At 46.5% G+C, this 21,016-nt stretch overlaps 9 protein-coding genes across 9 annotated transcripts; 4 read left to right on the forward strand and 5 right to left on the reverse strand.

The window, feature by feature from the left end:
• Positions 1 to 1,987: 1,987 nt before the first annotated feature.
• On the forward strand, positions 1,988 to 4,088 carry FOXG_08715 (uncharacterized protein). The gene has a single exon (XM_018387740.1). The coding sequence runs from the start codon at positions 2,009 to 2,011 to the stop codon at positions 3,947 to 3,949; it is 1,941 nt and encodes a 646-aa protein (XP_018245642.1). The 5' UTR covers positions 1,988 to 2,008; the 3' UTR covers positions 3,950 to 4,088.
• A 505-nt stretch (positions 4,089 to 4,593) lies between these two features.
• On the forward strand, positions 4,594 to 5,886 carry FOXG_08716 (uncharacterized protein; the record flags this gene model as incomplete). The annotated part of the gene is made up of 1 exon (XM_018387741.1): positions 4,594 to 5,886. The coding sequence occupies one exon, from the start codon at positions 4,594 to 4,596 to the stop codon at positions 5,884 to 5,886; it is 1,293 nt and encodes a 430-aa protein (XP_018245643.1).
• A 258-nt stretch (positions 5,887 to 6,144) lies between these two features.
• On the reverse strand, positions 6,145 to 7,464 carry FOXG_08717 (uncharacterized protein; the record flags this gene model as incomplete). The annotated part of the gene is made up of 4 exons (XM_018387742.1): positions 6,145 to 6,185; positions 6,215 to 6,604; positions 6,650 to 7,365; positions 7,421 to 7,464. 4 exons carry the CDS (start codon positions 7,462 to 7,464, stop codon positions 6,145 to 6,147), a joined length of 1,191 nt encoding a protein of 396 aa, XP_018245644.1.
• Positions 7,465 to 8,353: 889 nt separating this feature from the next.
• On the reverse strand, positions 8,354 to 9,457 carry FOXG_19861 (uncharacterized protein). The gene is made up of 3 exons (XM_018400144.1): positions 8,925 to 9,457; positions 8,795 to 8,871; positions 8,354 to 8,743 (listed from the first exon to the last, which is right to left on the reverse strand). The coding sequence occupies exons 1-3, from the start codon at positions 9,223 to 9,225 to the stop codon at positions 8,486 to 8,488; spliced, it is 636 nt and encodes a 211-aa protein (XP_018245645.1). The 5' UTR covers positions 9,226 to 9,457; the 3' UTR covers positions 8,354 to 8,485.
• Positions 9,458 to 9,469: 12 nt separating this feature from the next.
• On the reverse strand, positions 9,470 to 11,582 carry FOXG_08718 (threonine synthase). The gene is made up of 5 exons (XM_018387743.1): positions 11,448 to 11,582; positions 11,309 to 11,395; positions 10,897 to 11,223; positions 10,682 to 10,846; positions 9,470 to 10,632 (listed from the first exon to the last, which is right to left on the reverse strand). The coding sequence occupies exons 1-5, from the start codon at positions 11,511 to 11,513 to the stop codon at positions 9,658 to 9,660; spliced, it is 1,620 nt and encodes a 539-aa protein (XP_018245646.1). The 5' UTR covers positions 11,514 to 11,582; the 3' UTR covers positions 9,470 to 9,657.
• Positions 11,583 to 12,330: 748 nt separating this feature from the next.
• FOXG_08719 (uncharacterized protein) lies at positions 12,331 to 13,202 on the forward strand. Its single transcript, XM_018387744.1, has one exon. It carries the CDS (start codon positions 12,466 to 12,468, stop codon positions 13,048 to 13,050), a length of 585 nt encoding a protein of 194 aa, XP_018245647.1. The 5' UTR covers positions 12,331 to 12,465; the 3' UTR covers positions 13,051 to 13,202.
• FOXG_19862 (uncharacterized protein) lies at positions 12,331 to 14,857 on the reverse strand (the record flags this gene model as incomplete). The annotated part of the gene is made up of 4 exons (XM_018400145.1): positions 12,331 to 13,515; positions 13,578 to 14,210; positions 14,258 to 14,746; positions 14,801 to 14,857. The coding sequence occupies 4 exons, from the start codon at positions 14,855 to 14,857 to the stop codon at positions 13,249 to 13,251; spliced, it is 1,446 nt and encodes a 481-aa protein (XP_018245648.1). The 3' UTR covers positions 12,331 to 13,248.
• Positions 14,858 to 16,272: 1,415 nt separating this feature from the next.
• Positions 16,273 to 18,500, forward strand: FOXG_19863 (uncharacterized protein; the record flags this gene model as incomplete). Its single annotated transcript, XM_018400146.1, has 5 exons — positions 16,273 to 16,980; positions 17,025 to 17,341; positions 17,386 to 17,739; positions 17,814 to 18,361; positions 18,418 to 18,500. The coding sequence occupies 5 exons, from the start codon at positions 16,273 to 16,275 to the stop codon at positions 18,498 to 18,500; spliced, it is 2,010 nt and encodes a 669-aa protein (XP_018245649.1).
• Positions 18,501 to 18,856: 356 nt separating this feature from the next.
• Positions 18,857 to 20,775, reverse strand: FOXG_08720 (uncharacterized protein; the record flags this gene model as incomplete). The annotated part of the gene is made up of 4 exons (XM_018387745.1): positions 18,857 to 19,097; positions 19,147 to 19,452; positions 19,499 to 19,599; positions 19,678 to 20,775. 4 exons carry the CDS (start codon positions 20,773 to 20,775, stop codon positions 18,857 to 18,859), a joined length of 1,746 nt encoding a protein of 581 aa, XP_018245650.1.
• Between the last annotated feature and the right edge of the window lie 241 nt (positions 20,776 to 21,016).

Raw genomic sequence — 21,016 nt, forward strand, 5'->3', positions numbered from 1 at the left:
GATTCTTCTCATGTTTATGATGTCTGCCCAATCCTTTCGTTTCCTCACTGCAGCTCAAAAATTTCGACTCTACGAAACAAGTATCATTCGCGCTAGACCTACCCAGATGACTTACCTCGAGTCTGCTGTTTTCTCGCCCCAGCAACACAAGAACTATGACCAGGAGGATCCTTTCAGCTAGGAAGCATTCTCGCCCAGAAGATCATCCTAAATCACCCTTATCAAGATAGGAACAAGAGGATGGCTCTGGTAGCGACCAATATGTTCCTACAGTTACACGGTTACCAGCTACGGAAGCCACTGTTTATCAGCGATGAAATCGATGAAAAAATTTAAGGGCGCCCATTGTGCTGTTGCCACGAAACAATGAGATGCTAAGCAGTTGGCAAGCTTCTATAAGAGTATTGCAACATCACTTTGACGTGTTGATTGATTGATTGGTTTTCTTCCCCCCTTTGTACTTGATTTTGATACGATGTCATGCCACTTGCCCGGCGTTTCTAGAGTAAGCCTGCGTGACTTTATTCAACGTCATATACCAAAACTACTGTACCTATGATAGGCTAATACTACCAGCTCGTGACTTGTCGTGTATCCAAATTTGGCAAAGGCCAAAGTATATCCCCACTTCAGCAAACAATTACCGACGGCCCGAAGAACCTCCTTCTAGAATCTAAGATAGTCACGAATGCGTCATGATCATGCTCATATCCATCACATGTGGCCCGTTGCCGGATTTAGATGCGGGGATCGGGGTATATAAAGCGCTTGGGTAGCCAAGTTCATGACTTGAGCCTTTGAAACTCTCCATATTCGAATTTTTCAAGTCACTATCTCGTCACATACAACTTTATAACTTTACGTCTGTCATCATGGCTTGCGATTGTGGATCTACTTGTAACTGCGGCGGTCCTAGCTCTTGCTCGTGTGGCCAGAGTTGCTCTTGCAAGAACTGCGGCGTGAGTACTGAAAGAATCTCGAATAGTACTATCTCTGATATCTCCGAATAGAAATAAACTACGCCAAGGTATAGGAGGCTGGAGGTATATGACTGAGTTGTCGGGGCGGTGGATGTCAATAGTTCCTTAGCTCTACGACAACCTTTCATCAATACAAGCCTGAACGAAGTACCATTTGAAACAATAGGTCCCCAAACACACGTGAAATGGTAGACAAAATCAATCTGGTCAAGTGTTGGTTCAAGCCATCAATAACAGGGGCGTCAAGGATCAAGATCCAACGATAACTTCTTCAGCTAAAGCCAAACTCTAATAATAATTGCCTTAGCCTTTCCTCTGATACCCTGCTATGCTTCTAAGTGAATAAAGACAGGCATTCCTATTGGAGCTGTTGACGCGAATAGCACTTCTGGAGACTGGAGTTTAACCAAGCGCTTAAAATTAACCGCCTGCGTTGAGGTTAGCAGTGAATGATCGAGATCAAGAGTTCTTATTATATCCGAACCTATGATCTCTGCATCTAATTAAGGTCTTTTTCATATATTAAATTCCCAGTTATACGCGTTTTCATACCGAGTCTAAGATGATATAATCCTGACATCAAGGCCTCTTTTATTCATGGTGAAATTATCGAAGCTACATTTATTTCTCGCAGCTATTCAATGGTTCCAGAATTAAATGACGATCATGACATGATCTAATAAAAGGATTCTGCAATGATCCATTAAATTGTGTCTCAGCGCGAAATCGACGCGTGTTATTGGCTGAGCTCTATGCATGTTGGTTGTATGCGTTTCATCTACAGGCTAAGCCCTGCAATTGGGTACAAGAAATGGCAAGAACCGCCCTGCTAATTTGTTAGTGCTACCCGCCATTTCCAGCGATTAGCACTAACAACGCTCCTAGCAAGGCAAGTACCATGCTTCTCTCCTGCAGAAGGTAAGGCATTCTTAGTACTCAAGGAAAGCGCTTCGAGTCAATGATAAAGAGGGAAGCTGCTCTGTGTTTTCTGTGGCATTTGTCGTACCATATACAACACAACATTCACTATGGAAACCTTTTCAAGGCAACACCCATACAAACACCACGACATCAACATCACAACCAAAGATGTTGCTTCACGAAAAGCCAAACCTGGCCCTATTCGCTCCTGGTTATGGGAGACTCTATCGTTATTGTTCGCTCTGGGCTTGTTGATAGCTACGATTGTTATTCCAGCACAGAACAATAACAGAGTCTTGACACCATGGCCATACGACATCAGCCTCAACACAATTATTGCTATCCTTAGCACCTTTATGAGAGCTTCAATGTTACTTGTCGTTGCTGAGCTCATCGGTCAGATGGGATGGAATGCTATGCAGCAGCCCCGTCCTGTTTCCGATCTTCATCATTTCAACAATGCCAGTCGCGGCATCCTTGGAGCGATGAAGCTATTCTGGACTGTTCCTCCACGGCTCACAAGCATCGTCGCCGCTCTTGTTATCATTATATCTCCCGCAATCACCCCCTTTGCCCAGCAGTCTGTCAGCACAGTTCCTTGCCCGAGAACAGTCCAAGGCGCGCAAGCATCTCTCCCGATTTCTCATTATGTCCCTGCCGTCAATTCGAGCTTTCAAACAAGTGCCGCTGGCAATCACCTTTCAGGTGATATGAAAGTCGCCATGATGAATGGCCTCGTCAACCCTACGGGTAAGGACACAGCTATAGCAGCAACTTGCTCAACTGGAAACTGCACATTTCCATCAGACTCCCGAGGCGTAACCCATTCCTCGGTTGCCATGTGCAGTGCCTGCATTGACACCACGGAGTTTATCGAGTTGGAAGTCATTACTAACGAGAGTAATGGAACCTATGGTTACTTCGGCAAAGTTTACAACTACACTCTGCCAAATGGTCAGTGGATTCAGGCTGTTGTCAAAAGCCAGGTCATGGTATTGCCGGGGGATTTGGATTGGGCCCTCGACACACCCGACTCCAATTTTGCCCAGTTGGCCAAAGTCGCTATTTCGAATTTGACGACTCTAAGCTTCACGCAGAACGGTTGCAACGTTACTGATAGCAGGCACGCAACCTGTCCTGAGGATAAGCTGATCTCAAAAACCCCAGAGGGAATGCGTTATCAGTATGCCATAGCAACTTCATGTGCCCTCTATCCTTGCATCAAGAAATACCACGCCAAGGTCGAGAAGGGTTCGCTCATCGAGAAGGTGGTTGACGAGCAGCCCATCGATTACAACAGGGCTGCCGATGACATTGCAGGAAATCGTGTTGGGGTACAACAGCCCTGCATGATCAATGGGACTGAATATCAACTTGCCAACTTTTCCCAAACCAAGGAACCCTCATACTCAGAAACAATTGTCCCAATCGATGGTACTAACTATACAGTCCCGCATCAATGTGTCTACACGCTCACGTTTCGCTACCGGCAAGCACTAGCAAGCTTCATTGAGAATACACTTTTCAACACTGTCTGCTTCGCCAATATATATGGTGGCGCGAAAGACCAGCTTGATTGTGGCGACCAATGGTGGCTACCTCCACTCTATAACTCAACATTTCAAGGTCTCGATGCTGCTTTTGATTTGTTCACAACCGCCATAACCAACAACTTCCGCAAGCAGGGTGTAAGAGGTCTTTACCTGGACCATTTACTGGAAGGGACAGACAAGGCATCAGGCCAAGCTACAGAGATGGCTATCTGTACTGTGTTTGATTGGCGGTGGGTGCTTTTACCGGCCGGTCTGATGGCCATCACGATGCTCTTGTTGATAATTGCCGTTGTCCAAGGATTTACTAGCCCGGGAATGCCGGTGTGGAAGACTTCGATTCTTCCATTGTTGTTTTATGGACCTAATGTGGTGGGCCAGACACAGGAGACGGACTTGGATGTTTTGCAGAAGGAGACTGGAAGGGTGATAGTAAAGATTGAGCATGATGAGAATGTCAGACTTGGACAGGTTGATACTAGGGGGACGGAAAGTTGAAAAATCATTCTTTTGGGAGGAGTAGGGTGTCATGAAGATTTAATAGCATATGCTTGAATACGAGAAATTTAATCCTAATCGACCAGTCAGGACCTTTGGTATCTTGATAATCTCAGAGCATAAACAAGATGAGAATGGCACATCATACTTTTCCAGACATTTTGCAAAGGCTTCACGACAACGTAGGAAAGCCTGGCTTACATGGTCGCCTTGGAATAAACGAGCATCGGACTACATAGAATAGGGTAAACCGACTACTACTGGCAGTAGCATGTCGCTTTTAGAGCCAGAACAATATTTGGAGCCGAAGTCTTTCGGGCATGCTGTAAGCCACTGAATGAGAGCGGAAGTATTCCACTAGTTTTTTTCCACGACCCTGATCTACAGAGTTCTTTGATGTGATGTCAATGATGTCAAGTGTCTTGATTGACAGAATTAGCTTCAAATAGCCCCGTGGGGAGCGGATACACGGCACTACAACATGGATACTCTGTATAATTGCCAAATTCGGAAATAGATCGGCCTGGGATGAGTTGATCGAAATACAGCTGCAATGAGCTGAACTGTTTTCTTTCCTACATACTTAACTTGCACTATCTTGTAACTGTGATTTTAGCCATTTCAATAGAAGCAAATCGATAATCATGAGCTTCGATCTATCGACGACGTACGAGCGGGCATTGCTCCGTCCGCTTGTTTTACCTCCCATCGATCCCACTGCCACGAACGAGTCGGCAGGTCTGTCAGAGGGGTCCAAATGGCGAGCTTCGACACATATTTTTCGGGGAACAGAAGATCGCGATGAGACTGATGCGTGGCCACCAGCCAAGTTCAACGATGACCCGTCCAATATTCCCAACGACGAGGCATACAACATCCCATACGATACAGCAAGCAAGAAAGCCAACAGCAGTATGTTCAAGCTGCACTCAGACTCAGGTCAGAGCAACAAATCGAATGTCCCGCCTCCTAAGCTAGTTGCCAAGCGCTACATTCCAACGAACCAAGTCAATAAGTCTGGACAGGGCGTAACTCTTCTCACGCTTACGGGCATGGGCGTTCCCAAGGAGATGTTTGAGCCTATGCTTGAAGACCTGCTACCTCGACTGCGCAAGTCTGGTGTCAAGGTTGAGGAGGTTTGGGCCATAGATATGCCACTTAGCGGACAGACGGCCAAGGCTAATTCTGTGGGATACTTGTACGCCAATGAGAAAGACATCGTTCGAGATTTACTGCTCTTCCTTACAGCCTACCTCCCTGTGCAACCCGGCGAAGAGCTACCGAAGCATCTTCAACCTCGAACAACAACAGACCAAGCTCAACAGCCTACACGACAGAATCTTCACGTCTTTGCCCACAGTCTCGGTGCTCAAGCCGCTATCCTAGCTTCCGTCCACGCACCAAACATCTTCAGCAGCCTAATGGTCGTCGACCCAGCCATGATTCCAGCTGGAAAGATCAACGACGCTATGACAAAACTCCGCAAAGAGATCTTCTGTCTCGGTCTCAAGGAAAACTTCCCCGATCGCAACGCCGTCGAGAACGCACTTCGCGAGAATAAACGTACACGAAACTGGGACGAACGCGCTATCCGTATGTTCACCCAACACGGTCTGGTCCCCAACGACAAGGGAGGCGTCAAACTCATTGCCCATCCAAGACTTGACTGGGCTTTATGGTACGACAAGCAAACGCCCGCAGAGTGTTACGATCGGTTCAGGGATATAAGTGTTCCGTTGCTTGCTATCATGCCCAAGAGGCCTTTTGCTGTGCCGGCGAAGATGTTCGAGGCTGACGTTAAGAAGTTGAAGGAGAGGGCTTATGTTAGGTGGGTTGAGGGGACACATCAGGTTGTTTATGAGAGGATGGATGACTGTGTTGGGTTTGTGGGGGAGTGGTTGGGGGATATTGCTGGTGAGAAGAGAGCTAAGCTGTAGCATGTCAGTTTGTCAGACACATAGTTACACAGATAAATGCATGCAATAAACTTGATATGATTCAAACTGTTGCCGATGTGCAGTCTATATGCCTAAATCTTTCTACATTCTTCTAATCTTTTTACCTTCACATGTAACCCACCAGCCGGTCTCGCCGTCAACCCTCCTTTGACATCAACATTCTTCTCATCCATTGACACCCCATCCCTCAACTCAAACTCAAAACTTCCAACCCACCCCGCCAACAAACACGCCAACTCAGCCCCCGCAAACCCCTGTCCAATACACGCCCTCGGGCCCTGCAAAAACGACAAGAACCCATATTTACTCTCCGCACCTCCATGGGCACTCTTACCTAACCATCTATCAGGCTTGAATAAATATGCGTCTGATCCCCAGAGCTTAGAACAGCGGTTCGTAGCCCATGGTGCTATGACGATTCGGGTGCCTTTGGGTATGAACTGGTCGAGGATGGATGTGTCGTGGGCTGCTTCGCGGAGGGTTTGAGGGACGGGCGCGTAGAAGCGCAGGATCTCACTGCATACAGCTTGGAGATAGGGCATTGAGTCGACATTGACGCTGGAAATTGGGGATTCTTTTGCTTGGGTTAGGGGAGGGAGGCGTTGACGGATTTCGTGGCGGAGTCGGTCTTGGACTTCTGGGTGTTTGGCAAGGAGGTAGACGCCCCATGTAAATGCCGCTCCTGTTGTATCATGGCCTGAGATTGTTAGATATTACTAAGGTCCTTGGGAAGCTAACTTACCAGCAGCAAGTAATGTCATGGCTTGATCAATAAGTCCATCCTCAGTAAACGTCCCAGTCCGTATCGCCGCAGAGATGATATCCATATCATCCAATTTCTTCTCCTTCAGTTTCTTCTGCTTCGAAGAGATTACGTCTCTACACGTCTCCCGTATCGACCGGGCTGCCTGGCTCATATCCGAGTTAAGCTTAATAGGTAAAGCTGTAAGAACCCAGGGTGGAACCAGACTCTCAATAAGGTGTAGCATACGAGCTTGAGCTGATGGTTGAAACACGATGTTATATGTCTTCACCATCTCGTTGTGCCCGTCTTGTATAGCTCCAAAATCCCTCCCCAGGCCTGCTACACCGATCAGGTCCAGAGTTATTCTTGAAGCCCACTCTACTACCTCCACGGTCTCGAGTCTATCAGCTGTGATTCTCTCAATCATCTCTCTCGTCTTATCCCAGAATAGTGGATACAGAGCCTTGATGTTTCTGGGTGCCAAAGCAGGATTCATGCTTCGTCTCTGCAACTTATGGGCATCTCCTTCAGACAGGATAAGGCCTATTCCTAAGAATCGCCCTGCTGTTTCTCTCAAGCTAGCAGGTTTTGGGAAAGAGTAGTTCTGGGTAACGAGAACTTCATGGAGAGCCTCGGGGGATGTGAGGACGATTCGTTCGGCGTTGAAGAAGCCCAGATATCGTAAGAAGCCATAGTTCGGGACTGTTTCGTTCCTGTTCCCCAGACTTTTGAGCTGGTTTTGAGGGATTAATAGAGATGTCTACTTACCATTCTCTCACTGGTGAACAGTAAGGCTCTCGATGCAGCTTCATCCCATGGCCCCAAAGCCAGTGATTTCCTTCGGGCGTTGGAATATGACGAAGCGAGGATATGAAGCGAGGGTGGATGAAGATCCTGTAAATGCACCAGAGTATTGTTTCTAAACACAACGTCCCTAATAAGCCAAGCAAAAACATTGACTTCTGGTTATCTGTGTGTAGCGAGGCCAGCAGGTACCCAGAGAGAGTAACGCCCGCCAGTATGATCTGCCACGTTTCTATCATGATTCATATCTCAAAATTGCAGTATTTTTAAATGGTCGATCCCGTAACATGAATTTGTACCATGATAAAATGCAAAGTTTTCAAGGGACCTTCGCCAAGAGCACCTTAAATAAGAACCAAAGGATTTGCCGCAGAACTAAGTCTGCAATGCTGATAGAGGAAACTCAACATCAGACCCTTACATGGTTTCAATTCGTTTACTGACATGTAGATCTCAGTCTCATTCCTTCAGCTCCGTGACGATCATTTACCAGGGAACTATTTGATATACCCAAAAGGTTCTGAAGCCCCACATTCGCCTTGCCGTCTTCCCGGAGACGTTGTGGAGTGATGACGCAGTGCCACGACTAGATATCTGATCCTCAGTATTTCTTAAGCAATTTAGTATCGGTAAACGATAAGGGTTCTCTGACTTTACTTAGCTCCACGATGAGGTTAGTCTTGTGTTTTGAACCTGGTTGTGCAGTGACGTAGGAGCGTGTTAGTAGCCAACCAGTGATAAGCACCAACACTGACTACTGTCTCGTTGACGTAGACCTTTGAATTCGGATAAATACTCCCTAGGGGGGGTTAATAAAGCTCAAGACCTCTATCCTAAGTAATGAGAATACTTGGGGAAGTTCAGTATATCTTTAGAAGGCCTTTAGACCAGCCAATGTTCGCACCCTGGTTGAACGTCAGAAGTTTGATTACTCCCTAAGGACTCCCGAGAAATAATTAATGAATTTCAAGTACATATGTTGTATGCGATTATCTAATATATTTACAGCTCTGGCACATGACTGCAATATTAAAAAGCCATTCCAGCAAGATAGATTGCGCCAATCGTAAGGACCAGTGGAACACCCAGAGGCGAACCCCTTTTACAGGCACTATTGGGCTCAGCACTCGTAGTTGCTGCTGTCTCACTGCTAGCTGTTGTGGAATCACTACCAGAAGTTGAAGTCTCTGTGGCTTGAGCTTGACTAGCTTCAGCTTTGCTTGTAGTCTCGGTTGCGCTTTTGCTCGTGGTCTCTGCGAAAGTTGAAGTAATCCTCTTAGCGGATGACTTTTCCATGTTAGCAGACTACCTCAAGAGCTCAGCTATATTCGAACTAACCGTTGATCCAGTTTCAATGGTCTGACTAGCAGATGCCGTAACAGTCTCACAAACCCTCCTCAAAACAGTCGCATAGACTAACACAAAGTCAGCCTTCTATCCAATACAGCCCCCATAGATCGAAACTCACGGTTATAAGCAGATGGGCCACAGATGTCCCAAACACAATCCTCCTCTCTCTCAACCCAATCATCAGACTCATTACACCAGCACTGAGCAACACCTTCTCTAGTACAAGAATTGTAGTTTCCATAAGTCTTGTAACAAGCTTGAAAACATTCTGCGCGCTTTTCCTCAAGGTCAAAAGCTTCGGCTCCTGAGGCTGTTGGGGCGAGGGTCACGGTTGCTAGATAGCCGCTTTCGGTGTTGGCTGCAGCTGATATGCTGACCAGACCCGAGAGCAAAGGCAGAGTGAACAAATGAGGTCTCATTTTTGTCAAATAGGATCTAGTGATCTGTAAGTTGTGTGATTTGACAAATAACTGAAGTTTGATCGAGGACCCAGGGCCTTTATCAAATTGCTAAGGCATATTGGCTGAAAGCAGGGGTCGTCTTGGCAGCTGAACGTCTCACGGGCTTGGCAGTTCACTTACACCAGCCAAACCTCAAGATTTACCCACGTGCTATTCAGGCATGTAAATAGCGCCAGCCAAATGATTTGACAAGGCAAAACGAGGCATATTTTCAAATAGAGCTGGAAACGGACATTGACACCTTCCCGAGACCGGATCAGCAACATTCACTTCATCATCTCATATTCAGGTCATCTTCAAACTCAGAAAATATGTCTAATTCGTCTTTTGATCATTTTAACCCTCTAAATATGCATTCGGAAACCAGAACTAACACCTTTCATCTCGCATTCATCGCTGTCCGCTAAGCTCCTTCTCAACTTGCTCCTTGACAAGCTCCCTCACAGCCTTCCAATCATTCGAAACATCAGAAACGCGCTTAGGCAACTTCTCAAGACCGACAAACTCCTCGGGAAGAACCTTCTCCTGGAAGTTAAAGTCCTTCTCATCCTTGAGGGCAAGCTCAACGGCACCAGCGAACTTGGCGGGGTGAGCTGTGCACAGAGAAATGTGAGGAAGGTTGGCCTCGGCGCGTTGGGCAGATCGGAGAGAGGCGGTGACGCCGATGGAGGAGTGAGGATCGAGAATGTAGCCGTCTTGCTCGTAGATGCTCTTGATGGTCTCGAGGGTCTCGGGATCGCTGACACGTTCGCTCTCAAAGGTCTTGCGGGCGCTGTTGAGAACATCGACATAGACGGGGCCGAAACCGCCCTTGACCTTGAGATCCTTGAGCCAAGTGGCGACTTCTTGACCAGCTTGCTTTCGGTTGAACTCAACATCCATACCAACAGTAGCAGCAAACTCGTAAGCCAAGAACCAAAGCAGACGCTCAAAGTTACTCGAAACCAGAATGTCCATAGCAGGGCTAAGAGTCTCCTTGACGCCCTCCTCATGGGCCTTGACACCATCGACCTCCAGACCACCCTGGGCCTCGGGGCCCTTGGCGGGCTGCTTCTCGTACTTTCCAGTCTTCCAGAATCGATCAAGGATATCGTTCTCGTTAGTCGCGATAACAAGCTTGTCGACGGGAAGACCCATGCGAGTGGCGAAGTAGCCAGCGAGGATGTCGCCAAAGTTTCCGGTGGGGACGACGAAGCGGACCTTGTCGCCGACCTTGAAGGTGGAGGACTTCTTGGCGAGGGAGAAGTAGGAGTAGAAGTAGTAGACGATCTGGGCGAGAATGCGGGAGAAGTTGATGGAGTTGACGGCGCCGAGCTTGAGGGAGGCGTTGGTCTCGGGGTCGCCAAACAAGGCCTTGACGATGTCCTACCAATTCGTTAGCGCGACGCGAAGGGCGTGCGAAAGGCGTACTCACTTGGCAATCATCAAAGGTACCGGTGACGGCAAGGTTGTGCACGTTGGCATCAGTGCACGTCGTCATCTGAAGCTCCTGGATAGGGCTGACACGGCCCTTGGGATGCAGAATAGTAACAGACACATCCTTCTTACCCCTCAAACCATGAATAGCAGCGGATCCAGTCTAATTCACAAGTTAGCATATTACCGCAATCAGGCCACAACATGACTCACATCACCACTCGTCGCACCAACAACAGTCAAATGATGTCGGTCCTTGCCCTCCTTGCCCTCGTTCTTTCGCGCAAGAAGGTACTCGAAAAGGTTACCGAGGAACTGCAGCGCGCAGTCCTTGAAGGAGTAACTAGGGCCGTGGAAGAGTTCGAGGAGGTGCAGGTTGTCCTTCAATTGGACGAGGGGTGTGACTTCTTGGGCGCGGAATGTAGAGTAGCTTCGGTTGATGATGCCTTGTAGGTCTTCGGCGGGGATTTCGCTGCGGGAGATGTAGAGGCTGAAGATCTGGAAGGCCAATTCCTGGTACGAGAGGTCTTTCCAGCTTTGCTAGTATCGCATTAATCGCTTGTCTCATAAATCCATCGCTTTCGATCGCAGCTGGGGAGTATATGGGAAATCGGCTCGTACGCACCCATTCTGTCGCTGCGGGAATCTCATGGGGGAGGAAAAGACCGCCATCGGCAGCCAATCCCTTCAGGACAACGGTCTCGAAGGAGAGCTTTCAGAGGTCAGCGGAGTGTCAATTGCGAATATTGACAGATAGGTCGTACACCATAGTCACCGCCTCTTGTTGAGAGGTATACTTGCGATTGCGTATGTGTCGAATCGTTCGCCATTGTTGTTTTGCTTGTTGATGCTTGGAAAATTCTTGGTGCCCCTCGTTGGGAAATGGGATGGAATGAGTCGCGAACGGCAGCCACCCCGCCGGAATTTTAATCGACCGGCCGGTATCGGAACCGGATGCACTACCCGGGACCTGAAGCAATGAAATAGAGTCATAATGTCTAAAAGACCTGAGATGATTGGTTCATTGTTTTCTTATACTACTTTGCATATTCAGTTTAATAGAGATATAGAGGTGCTATAAGATGTTTGTTAGAACCACTGGATTCACGGTTGTGATGTAATAAAATATCTCTCGTTATCTTATACCTCAACTGAATAAGCACTCAGCAGTTTTGACACTTGTCTCGACAGTGTAAAATTGACAAAACAAATTGAAGAGTCGAATAGATTTGGATGATATCATCGTTTATCTTAACACTTTTAAACCCTTATAGTGGCTTTCGTCCCAAGGAGAAACTGCAAAGCCAACTCATTTTCATCTCTCTAAGTGAAATGGCCTCGTCTTGTTAACTCGGTGATTTCTCTTCTTGGCACCTAATTATCCATGAAGTCGATCCGCCAGCGTACCTTAATAGCAAGGCGCAGCTGGTCGTATTCCTTCTGCAGGGGATGGAAGAACGGCACAGCAAAGAGATTACGAGCTCCGCTAACCAATCACAGCTCTTCTTTCTTGAACTAACCCATTCGCTTCTACCGCAATCTCTTACAGCATGGGTCGTTTAAAGGTCATAGGACAACAATTCAGCCGCCAGCAGAAGGATTTGGCGAACGCTAAAGATCATACGTTACAGCTGGCTCATGGAGTCACCGGGTAATACTGTCAAGACCCCTGTGAGATTTTCGTTTAAAGCACGGCCATCCTCCACATCAAAATCTTACACGTCAAATCTCTCGATAAACTTGTCACTCGTTTACAAGATCCACTCGTTACAAATCTTTAAAATGGTTAAATCAACTCTTTTGGCTGCCATCCCACTGCTCATGCTCGCCGAGCAAGTCCTTGGATTCGGCTGTTCAACTCACAGCTTCACAACATGCGAAGATAAAATAGTGCATTGGTTCGACCCCGACGATGGAATGATCTGTGATCCTCTCGACTGCGGCGGCGGTCGAGCGCCTCCCAAGACTGGCGTGCCTGGATGTGCCGGATATACCGGCACTGAGACCATCGGAACCTCGTATCTCTCGTGCTGGAAACCTTCGACTACGCTTGTTGCTGCAGCTGCCGAGACGACATCGGAGACAACTGTGACGGAAACTCCTGAGCCTAGTACTGTGGTTGAGGTTGAAACGAGGACTACGACGAAGCATGTCGCATCTGAATCGGCTGAACCGACTGAATCGATTGGAATCACGGCGGCGACTGGATCAACTACTGTGGCTCCTTTACTGCCATCGGAGACTAAATCGACTGAGGAGGCTGTTTCTACTTCTACGCCCGCTGCTGCGTCTAATGCGGCTCGAGTCATGGAGGGTTCTTTGATTGCCGTTGCTGGTGTTGCGCTTGGAGCAATTGTGCTCCTCTAATCTGGTCCTAGAAATTAACGATTGACGGGAACATATTGATATAGGGCAATGACTCAAATAATGACGCCAAGTTTTTAATGATGTCAACTTTTTGGCATGAATAATATTTAATTTTCTCACCCTAAACAAAGCTCAAATCTTGCTTTTCGCTATGTCTCATACCCATTGTCAATTTTTCAAGCTTGACGATTAAGAGCCTCAGCTTGACGGGAAGAAGTAGCTGCCAATGGACCCAAACACTGCCTTATAATGGACCATCAACATCTCGAGATTTCCATCGATATCAGACTTTTCGACTTTGTCCCGACTATTCGGTCCAGATAGTCGCCCCAGCTGTGTCCCATTTAATTCCTTGAGCAATTTAGCCTGATCAATCCACTTTATGCGAGCATAATCGTGCTGATATTCCGCAAGCAACGTCTCAATCTCATTTTTCTGGGCTTCCAAAGCACTCGTAGTCGCCCACTACAAAAGCGATCAGTAACCTCCAATATGCAGAAGATCGTACTAGCCAGAAATTGACTTACTGCAGCTACTAGGCATGGTGGGATGTAGCTGGCCCCAAGAGGCCTGTATTGGGATGCCGTTTTAGCAAGTGTGATAAGTTCGTTCACCAAAGTTGATGCTTCCAGGAGTAAGACGCTGTCATCTGGATACGTTGCTCGAAGTATGCTGTTCAGAGCTAGTACTGCCGTGAGAAAGATCGCCTCCGTGATTTGAAGCTTGTGGTTTAGGTTTGGTCGATTATGTAAGTCTTCGGGAGGAGGTTCCTGCTCATTTAGACTCTCGAGGTGGCACTGTATTCTTGAATAATCGCCTCGCAACTCTTGATATGTGATTTTGATTTCGTCCACATAACGCAGAGGTTCATGCAAAAATCTCGGTATCCTGATTAACCTTTGTAGTTGAAAAGTTCGAATTTGAAAACCCTGATCTTGGTTGTATGTGTTTTGGTGCGACTGTGAGGTTATGAAAATGACACAATGTTCCAAGCCGATGGATGGGTCGATCAGAGCCTCAAGAAATAGAGCTACCAACGAGGTATCAAGCGACTTGAGTTCAAAAATGTCACTACAGCCTGTTTCGCTTGCTGTATCCATGAACCGCGCAAGCATCTGCCCATGACCTTTCCAGTCCTCATCTGCTCGTCCCACCCAGCTCTTTTAAGCTTATCAGTGCATGCTCTGTACATGAGGATGGTTATTACCTGGCATATAGTCATAATGTGAAAGGATGCAAGGTCCTCAGGACCGAGTCGTGCGCCCGTCCCATTCAGGAAACCTTTTAATACTTTCAAACCGCTGCCATACTTGGCTAGAACCTGAGATGGGATCTCATGTGAATAATGATAAGGTAAGGTACTCATCATCAGATCAACTGAAACATTGAGAGTATGGCTGTGACCTAGCCTTCTAGGAATATGCTCTAGAAAGTCGCCATAACAGTGAACACCATAGCGAAGGTCTGTTATTTCCAGCGCCGCAACAAACTTGGCTTCGAGAAGAGTTAAGGAATTTTGAGGCTTATGTGTAATGGATAACTGAGAGGGTTTCTCGCGTTTTCGTGCTTTTTGAAAGCTGGGTTTAAATGGCTTGGTGAATGATACTGGTTTGAAGACATATTTCTGCTTGCCTGAACCGACACAGGGAACCCCGAGCCGAGTACATCTTGAGCAAGCTGGCTTGGCTTGGTCACACTAGCTAATGTGAATAAATCCCTAACGAGCTTCCTAGCAAGGTTTTGAACTCACCTTTTTCTTCTGCTTCAAACAGGTATTACAGCCTCGACTTTTCGGAACGCCAGGCATGATAACGACGAAAGAAATTGATGTTTCAAGCCAACTGGAGTATTTTCGCCATGATGTAAGTGAATTTTATTTCTTTTATACTATTACATGCTTGGCTCATGAGGCGATATGATCCCCACCACAAATAAGACAGCGCTGGGTAAGACCATGTTGGGAATAGTGGCGCGTCCTGGCGCAGATCGCGTGGTGCGTCACAACAGCGATTTGGGTAATTCCCGCCGACCAGGACCCTGGATTTTCAATAGTCTGGTAGCCAAGAACTTTAATCCCGGAGAGTGGTATTCAATATTGCATAATAGGCCGATCTGGGATCTGTCATCTGATGGTGGAGAAGGTAAATATGAGATAATGAGACGGATTTCGGGTTTATGAACGGAATTCAGATGACGATATCCACTTCGAAGCATTTTTAACATATTCTTTTAATTCCCAATTCGATCATCGATTATGTGAGATTGCTGATGGGCTCTATACCTCGCGGTTTCAGGGACTGATCGTCATGACGGATCTTCTAGATCTCCAAGGAATATCGCAAGGAAACAAGGATCATTTTCTTTTCAAAACGAGCCCACTCAGAGTGTAATGGATGACCAAGCTTTAGTCGCCACCTCTGTAGTTTCAGTAACATGTTGAACAGCTCGATGATGGTGATTGGGAAATTCCACTGCAATGGCATAGCCTGATATATAGGGTGCCCAGTCTTCAGATTGAAGTAATGTGTAGTGACCCATCATCTCTTAAGTATGCTGGATAGTGACTTATGCGATGAAAGAGGCAATAATTATTTAGGCTGCCAAACGCGTGTAGACTCGACGACAAGTCGGCTTCCAGACCGTAACATCCAATTCCAATGGATGCTATACCACAATAAACGAGCCTATCAAAAGGACGGGGCATGGCCCGGAGCAAGCGACTGGACGAATCAGAGAACACCTCTCATAAAGCCGCTCTTGTGGCTCCCAAGACATAATGTGCATCATCCTTCAACCACCATGACATCATGTTTCGAACATGAAAAAGCATATAAAACTTTGCAATCAAGGAACTGAGAGACAGCCTTGTGAGTCAATTACGCGCTTGTATGATATCACACTTCAAAACCAGGGCTTTGTTCTTCTGATATCACTCGTTAAAATCATGACAGTGTTGATTTTCTACCAAGCTACATCAACTTACCAAAGATGATACCCCATAGAACGCCAAGTATTTCCGATGCATCGACATCATCAGCTCAAGATACCTCTCAAGCAGGTGGTCCTCGACGTTTACTACCAGCTGCTCGTCCCCAGCCGGCTGAAAGTTCTAATCACTACCAAACAGCTCCCTTGACAAGGAAACGAGCTCCAATAGCCTTGGCATGTGAAGCATGTCGACAGAAGAAAATAAAGGTCAGTATAGTTCCTACTTTGCGTATTATGGCGGCAGCTCATCCGTCTTTGCAGTGTAACGGAGCTCGACCGGTATGCTCTCAATGCCGGGCACGGAAAATCGAGTGTGTTTACAGAGCAACGCCAGACACAGACTATCGTGAGAAATACGAGGCACTTCTAGAATCACACCCTGCAGCCATCGTATATCGAGCTATTCAAACACGGCCACGATATGAAGCACTTGAAATCGTCAGGCGGATTCAAACTGGTGTCGATGCTGAAACTTTGATGCGCCAACTATCAAGCGCCGATTTACTCCTCCAAGTACAACTGGAGCCAGAAACAAGATCACGATATCAGTTTATCTACTCACCGCTCATGCCTACATATCTTCAGACTGACGATAATCCCTTCATGAGATCTCTTATACATGAGTGGAGCACAAGAGATGATATTGTTAGTATTGCATCTCCGGTTTCTACAGAAACAGATTTGAAATATCGGGCGCAGTACTTGAGACCTCACCATGCGGCAACAATCGTCGACTCAAGGCTGGACGAGATAGTACCTTCCAAATGGACTACTGTGGACGTCAGCGATGATACAATGAAGGAGCTTATACGCTTTTATTTCCTTCAAGAATATGACTGGTTCACGTTCTTTCATAAGGACTACTTCTTAGACGATATGATCAATGGATCTAATACATTTTGCTCATCACTTCTCGTCAACGCTGTTTTGGCAGTTGGATGTGTAAGTCCTCATCTACTATAAAGCTCATGCTAATAAGCTGTCAGCAATGTCGAAACTCTGTATCCGACCCCGCAGAGTATTGGAATCCCAATAGTCTTGGTTATAAATTCCTTGAGGAAGCGAGAAGGCTCTGGATAGTGGAGGTGACGCATAACAGAAGTTTGACAACGTTACAGGCAGCCCTTGTCGTGAACACTATCGTCAACATGTTTGATATGGATCCTTTATCCTCAGCATTCCTCGTTCGGTCAATAGAAATAGCCCATGAGTTGGGGTTATTTGAACCGACGACGTACATAATGAACAAGAAGTTGAGAAACTCATATGATCTTACGGCCTGGTCTTTGTTTCACTGGCAATGGTAAGATTCCCCTCATGCATCTATTCTATAGCTAACAGAATAAGTACGCTGAGTTACCAATTCATGACCCAGCCGTTATTAAAAGCACCACCCAAGACACCCCTTCCCGACCCTGACCGCGATCCAGAGTGGTTTGGTGAGATCTGGCTCAAATATCCTTCGAGTTCAACACTGGTGCCATTGCGACTTGGCTTGGTGTTCAAAGCAAAGATGAGCTTTAGTGTCGTTCTTAACGAGGCAATGTTACAAGTTGAAAAAGATTCAACTGATTCTTACTTGTTTCGGAATGGGGCCACAAGGATCATTAAGATAGCGGAAAGAATGGATACATGGTATAAAGCTATGCCAGAACCACTGTCACCAACGCAGATTGTTTCACCTTCACAACTCAAGATACAGTACGTTGACCATATCTCACTCAAGCCTTACATTTTGATAGTAAAACGAGCTGACGATTGTTAATATCCGTTAGTCTTCATTATTGCTATGTTATCGTCCAACTATACGAAATTCTCGCCCCAGGAGGACAAAGACAAGCCCCGAACCTCCCCATCGAAGAAGAAGATCTTCAAAAGTCCCTCTCAAAATACCGAGGCTACTTCGAGACCATTCTACGAATTCACTATCTTCGCCATAGCTTCGAATACGGAAACATGATGCTAACACGCTTCCTGTCAATGCTAGCATTTCTATCCCTAAACAAGATCGAATCCTTGGCAACATCCACCAAGCCAGAGCATACCATCACGGGATCTGGATTAGATGTCGGAGACACAGATCCTAAAGAAGCAAGAGCCACGCTTTTAATAGCCCAGAAAGGCCTTAGTGATCAAGGGAGAGGTTATTACTTACCAAAGACACTGTTGCGGGAAATTCTTACGAATATGACGGCGAGTGATGCTACGATTCTTCAGAGCTTTATAACGATTCCGCCTGAAGGACCGGAGAAGACGCAGGAGAGGAAGATGTATATGGAGAGTCACTGCCCACCGGATATTCTGCGTATAGCGAATGATCCGAGTAAGCAGCCGGATGGGAATTGGATACGAAAGTTTGCGATATTGACACTTGGGGAGAAGTCTGGGCGTTCGATTTTGGGGATGATATCTGGAGGCAGGGAAAGCTAAGCTCAGAGTCATTGACCGAGGAAAAGGTATAGATACTATAGGAGAAAGGCTCTAGTGAATATCACTACTGACTTAATTCTAATCTCTTGACCAAGTCGCCATCATGAATATCATTAACCTTAAGGAAGTGACACTGCTGTGTAGGTCTGAAGAAGACACATATTTAGCGAACCTTTGAGTAACTAGCTACTGTAGAATATCACGAAGCAACGGATCCGCAGTAGGAATATGGCCCAGATACTCTACGAGTAGCTCCAACTCATCTCTACCCACCAATTTCAAGAATACCCTTCCTATACCTATCCCAGGCGGATACACTCCTAGGATCCTCAAGGAACGTCGATTCAAAGAACTCTTCAGCAAACACATGAGCACTAATAATAGCCAATTAGTCATTTTTTATAGTTAGGTTGAGGTCAACTCGCCTGAGATATGAGTAGTAGCCTGCATCGTAGCCAGAGACTAGATGACCTAGATCAGCATGTGGATATCCTTGGTCCTCTGGTTGAGGTGCGCGAACAAGCCACAGCTTCTCAAGGAAGTCGTTGAATATTTTGGTGGAGTCCATGTTGCGTAGCTCAGTGTGGCTTCTGGGATGATGAACTTTCATATCAAAGTGGGCGTAAACCCTAGAAAAGCAATGTTAGCTCAGAAGCCTTTTGAGCGAGAAATACTCACAATTGACGAAGATACCACAACGAGCGCGTCACTTGGCGGCCCTTTATCAACCTATCAATGGTATCATCGGGTATACGCTCCGGGGGGAGATCCTCTCCTGGGTGCTCTCGAAGCCATTTCTCCTTCAAGTGCAGATCTTTGCTTGTATAATGAAGACCCAAGCGTTTGAGCTCGGGCTTCATCCAGCACCACTTCTCGAGCATTACACTGAATGCTTCTGCAAAGTCTGGTGGTGACCTATGGCCGTGAAAGGCCACGTAGTTCGTCCTGGCCAGCAAGTCATGGATGCCATGTCCTAACTCTGATCTAGTGAGCTCCTGTGTATTTAGTTGGTTTGTACGGGGTTTCTTACCGTGGAATAGAGAGATAATCTGACTGTGCTTTAGGAATGTGCAAGCTGAAGGTGCAGGTGGCGGAAAGGAGCACATGAGAAGGGTTGCGGGATATACTCGACTGCCATCGTTTTTCAGGTAGCCCCGATGGAATATTGATTTAGAAGTCGGTACTTATCTGACTCATCTGAATGCTTACACATTGGAGGTTGACGTTCTGGTTACCCTTATACTTGTTATCTCTTGAAAGAAGATCCATATAGAGGTAGCCAATGAATCGACCTTTCGATGCTTCGCGGGCGTAATACCAATAGTCCCAAGGAAATATCGCGTTGACATCATATTCAGTGATTTTGGCACTCTCCCTGGACTCCTTTCTCTTCAGATCCATTAGGAGGTTCATATCGTGCTGCCCACGAGCTAGTAGTCTATCGTGTAAATCGGCCAACAAACTTTCAACCTGAGCCGGGGTCTTCATCAGCCTCTTCTCTTGTCGATAAGCCGCATGACTCTCGTAGCCCACAAGACGAGCGTTCAAATCTCTCTCCACAACAATCTTCTCGAAGAGTTTGGCGTTTTGACTGAGATTATTGACATTGCCAACGTAAATTCTCTTCCGTGTGGCACTTTCGGAGGCATTTCGGTATACAACCAAAGAATCAGCTGCTGAAAAGCGAACAAATCGCCTGTCATGCTTTTCTGGGTCTTTTACAAAGCGATCTAGATCATGCTTCTTTACACCGGCTAGTTCGTCAAGAGAGAACCAAAGACCTCCAGCATCTTGTCTGATTCTCTGGTTATACTTTCGCCGCATCCCGTCGATATAATTTCTTCTCTCTAGGTATTCATGAATTTGAACAGGCCGCAAAGTACCATATCCAAACTGCTTGAACTCTAGAAACAACTTATCGAGGTACTTTCGAGCTTCGAAATGAAGAGAAATCTCCTGACAGGCTTCTTTGACAGCTTTGAGTAACGGCCAGAAATCTGGTCTTGCATTAAAGGCGGCTTGATCTTCGTTGACAAGAGAACATGCTTCTTCCGACCCCTGACAAGATGCTGGGTCGGGAGGTGAATAACGGAGCATGGCAATGATTGCAATATCACCCTGAGTTTCGTTGTCAATATCAACTAGGGGCTGAATTAAGTTGTCGAAGTTGGCTTTTTGTACATCCACACTTTCAATAATGTTTTCTCGTACGGTCTGATATTGACCGACGATTCGTTTCATGATTGGGAGAATCTGATCAGCAGGTATGAGCCTAGGCAGAGGTGGAGGTAACGAGCTGTAGTCCATTTTGTCGGTGCTGGCAGTGATGAAATGTGAGTATGAGCTTGCCTAGGAAGACTACGTATAATTATCATGAATCAAAAGGTGACAGACACGCCTTGGCGTGAGGGGCTAATCTTGTGACAGCAAACCAACCAATGAACGTTTTTAAAAACATTCGCGTCTTATGATATGATTATTTATATAGGCAAGCTTTTATCCGTTTTCCAGTTTGAAATAGTATGAGTTAGAACTGTAATACCATATC

This window comes from Fusarium oxysporum, chromosome 2 (assembly GCF_000149955.1).
Source record: "Fusarium oxysporum f. sp. lycopersici 4287 chromosome 2, whole genome shotgun sequence".
In the NCBI taxonomy this organism is placed as follows: Eukaryota; Fungi; Ascomycota; class Sordariomycetes; order Hypocreales; family Nectriaceae; genus Fusarium; species Fusarium oxysporum.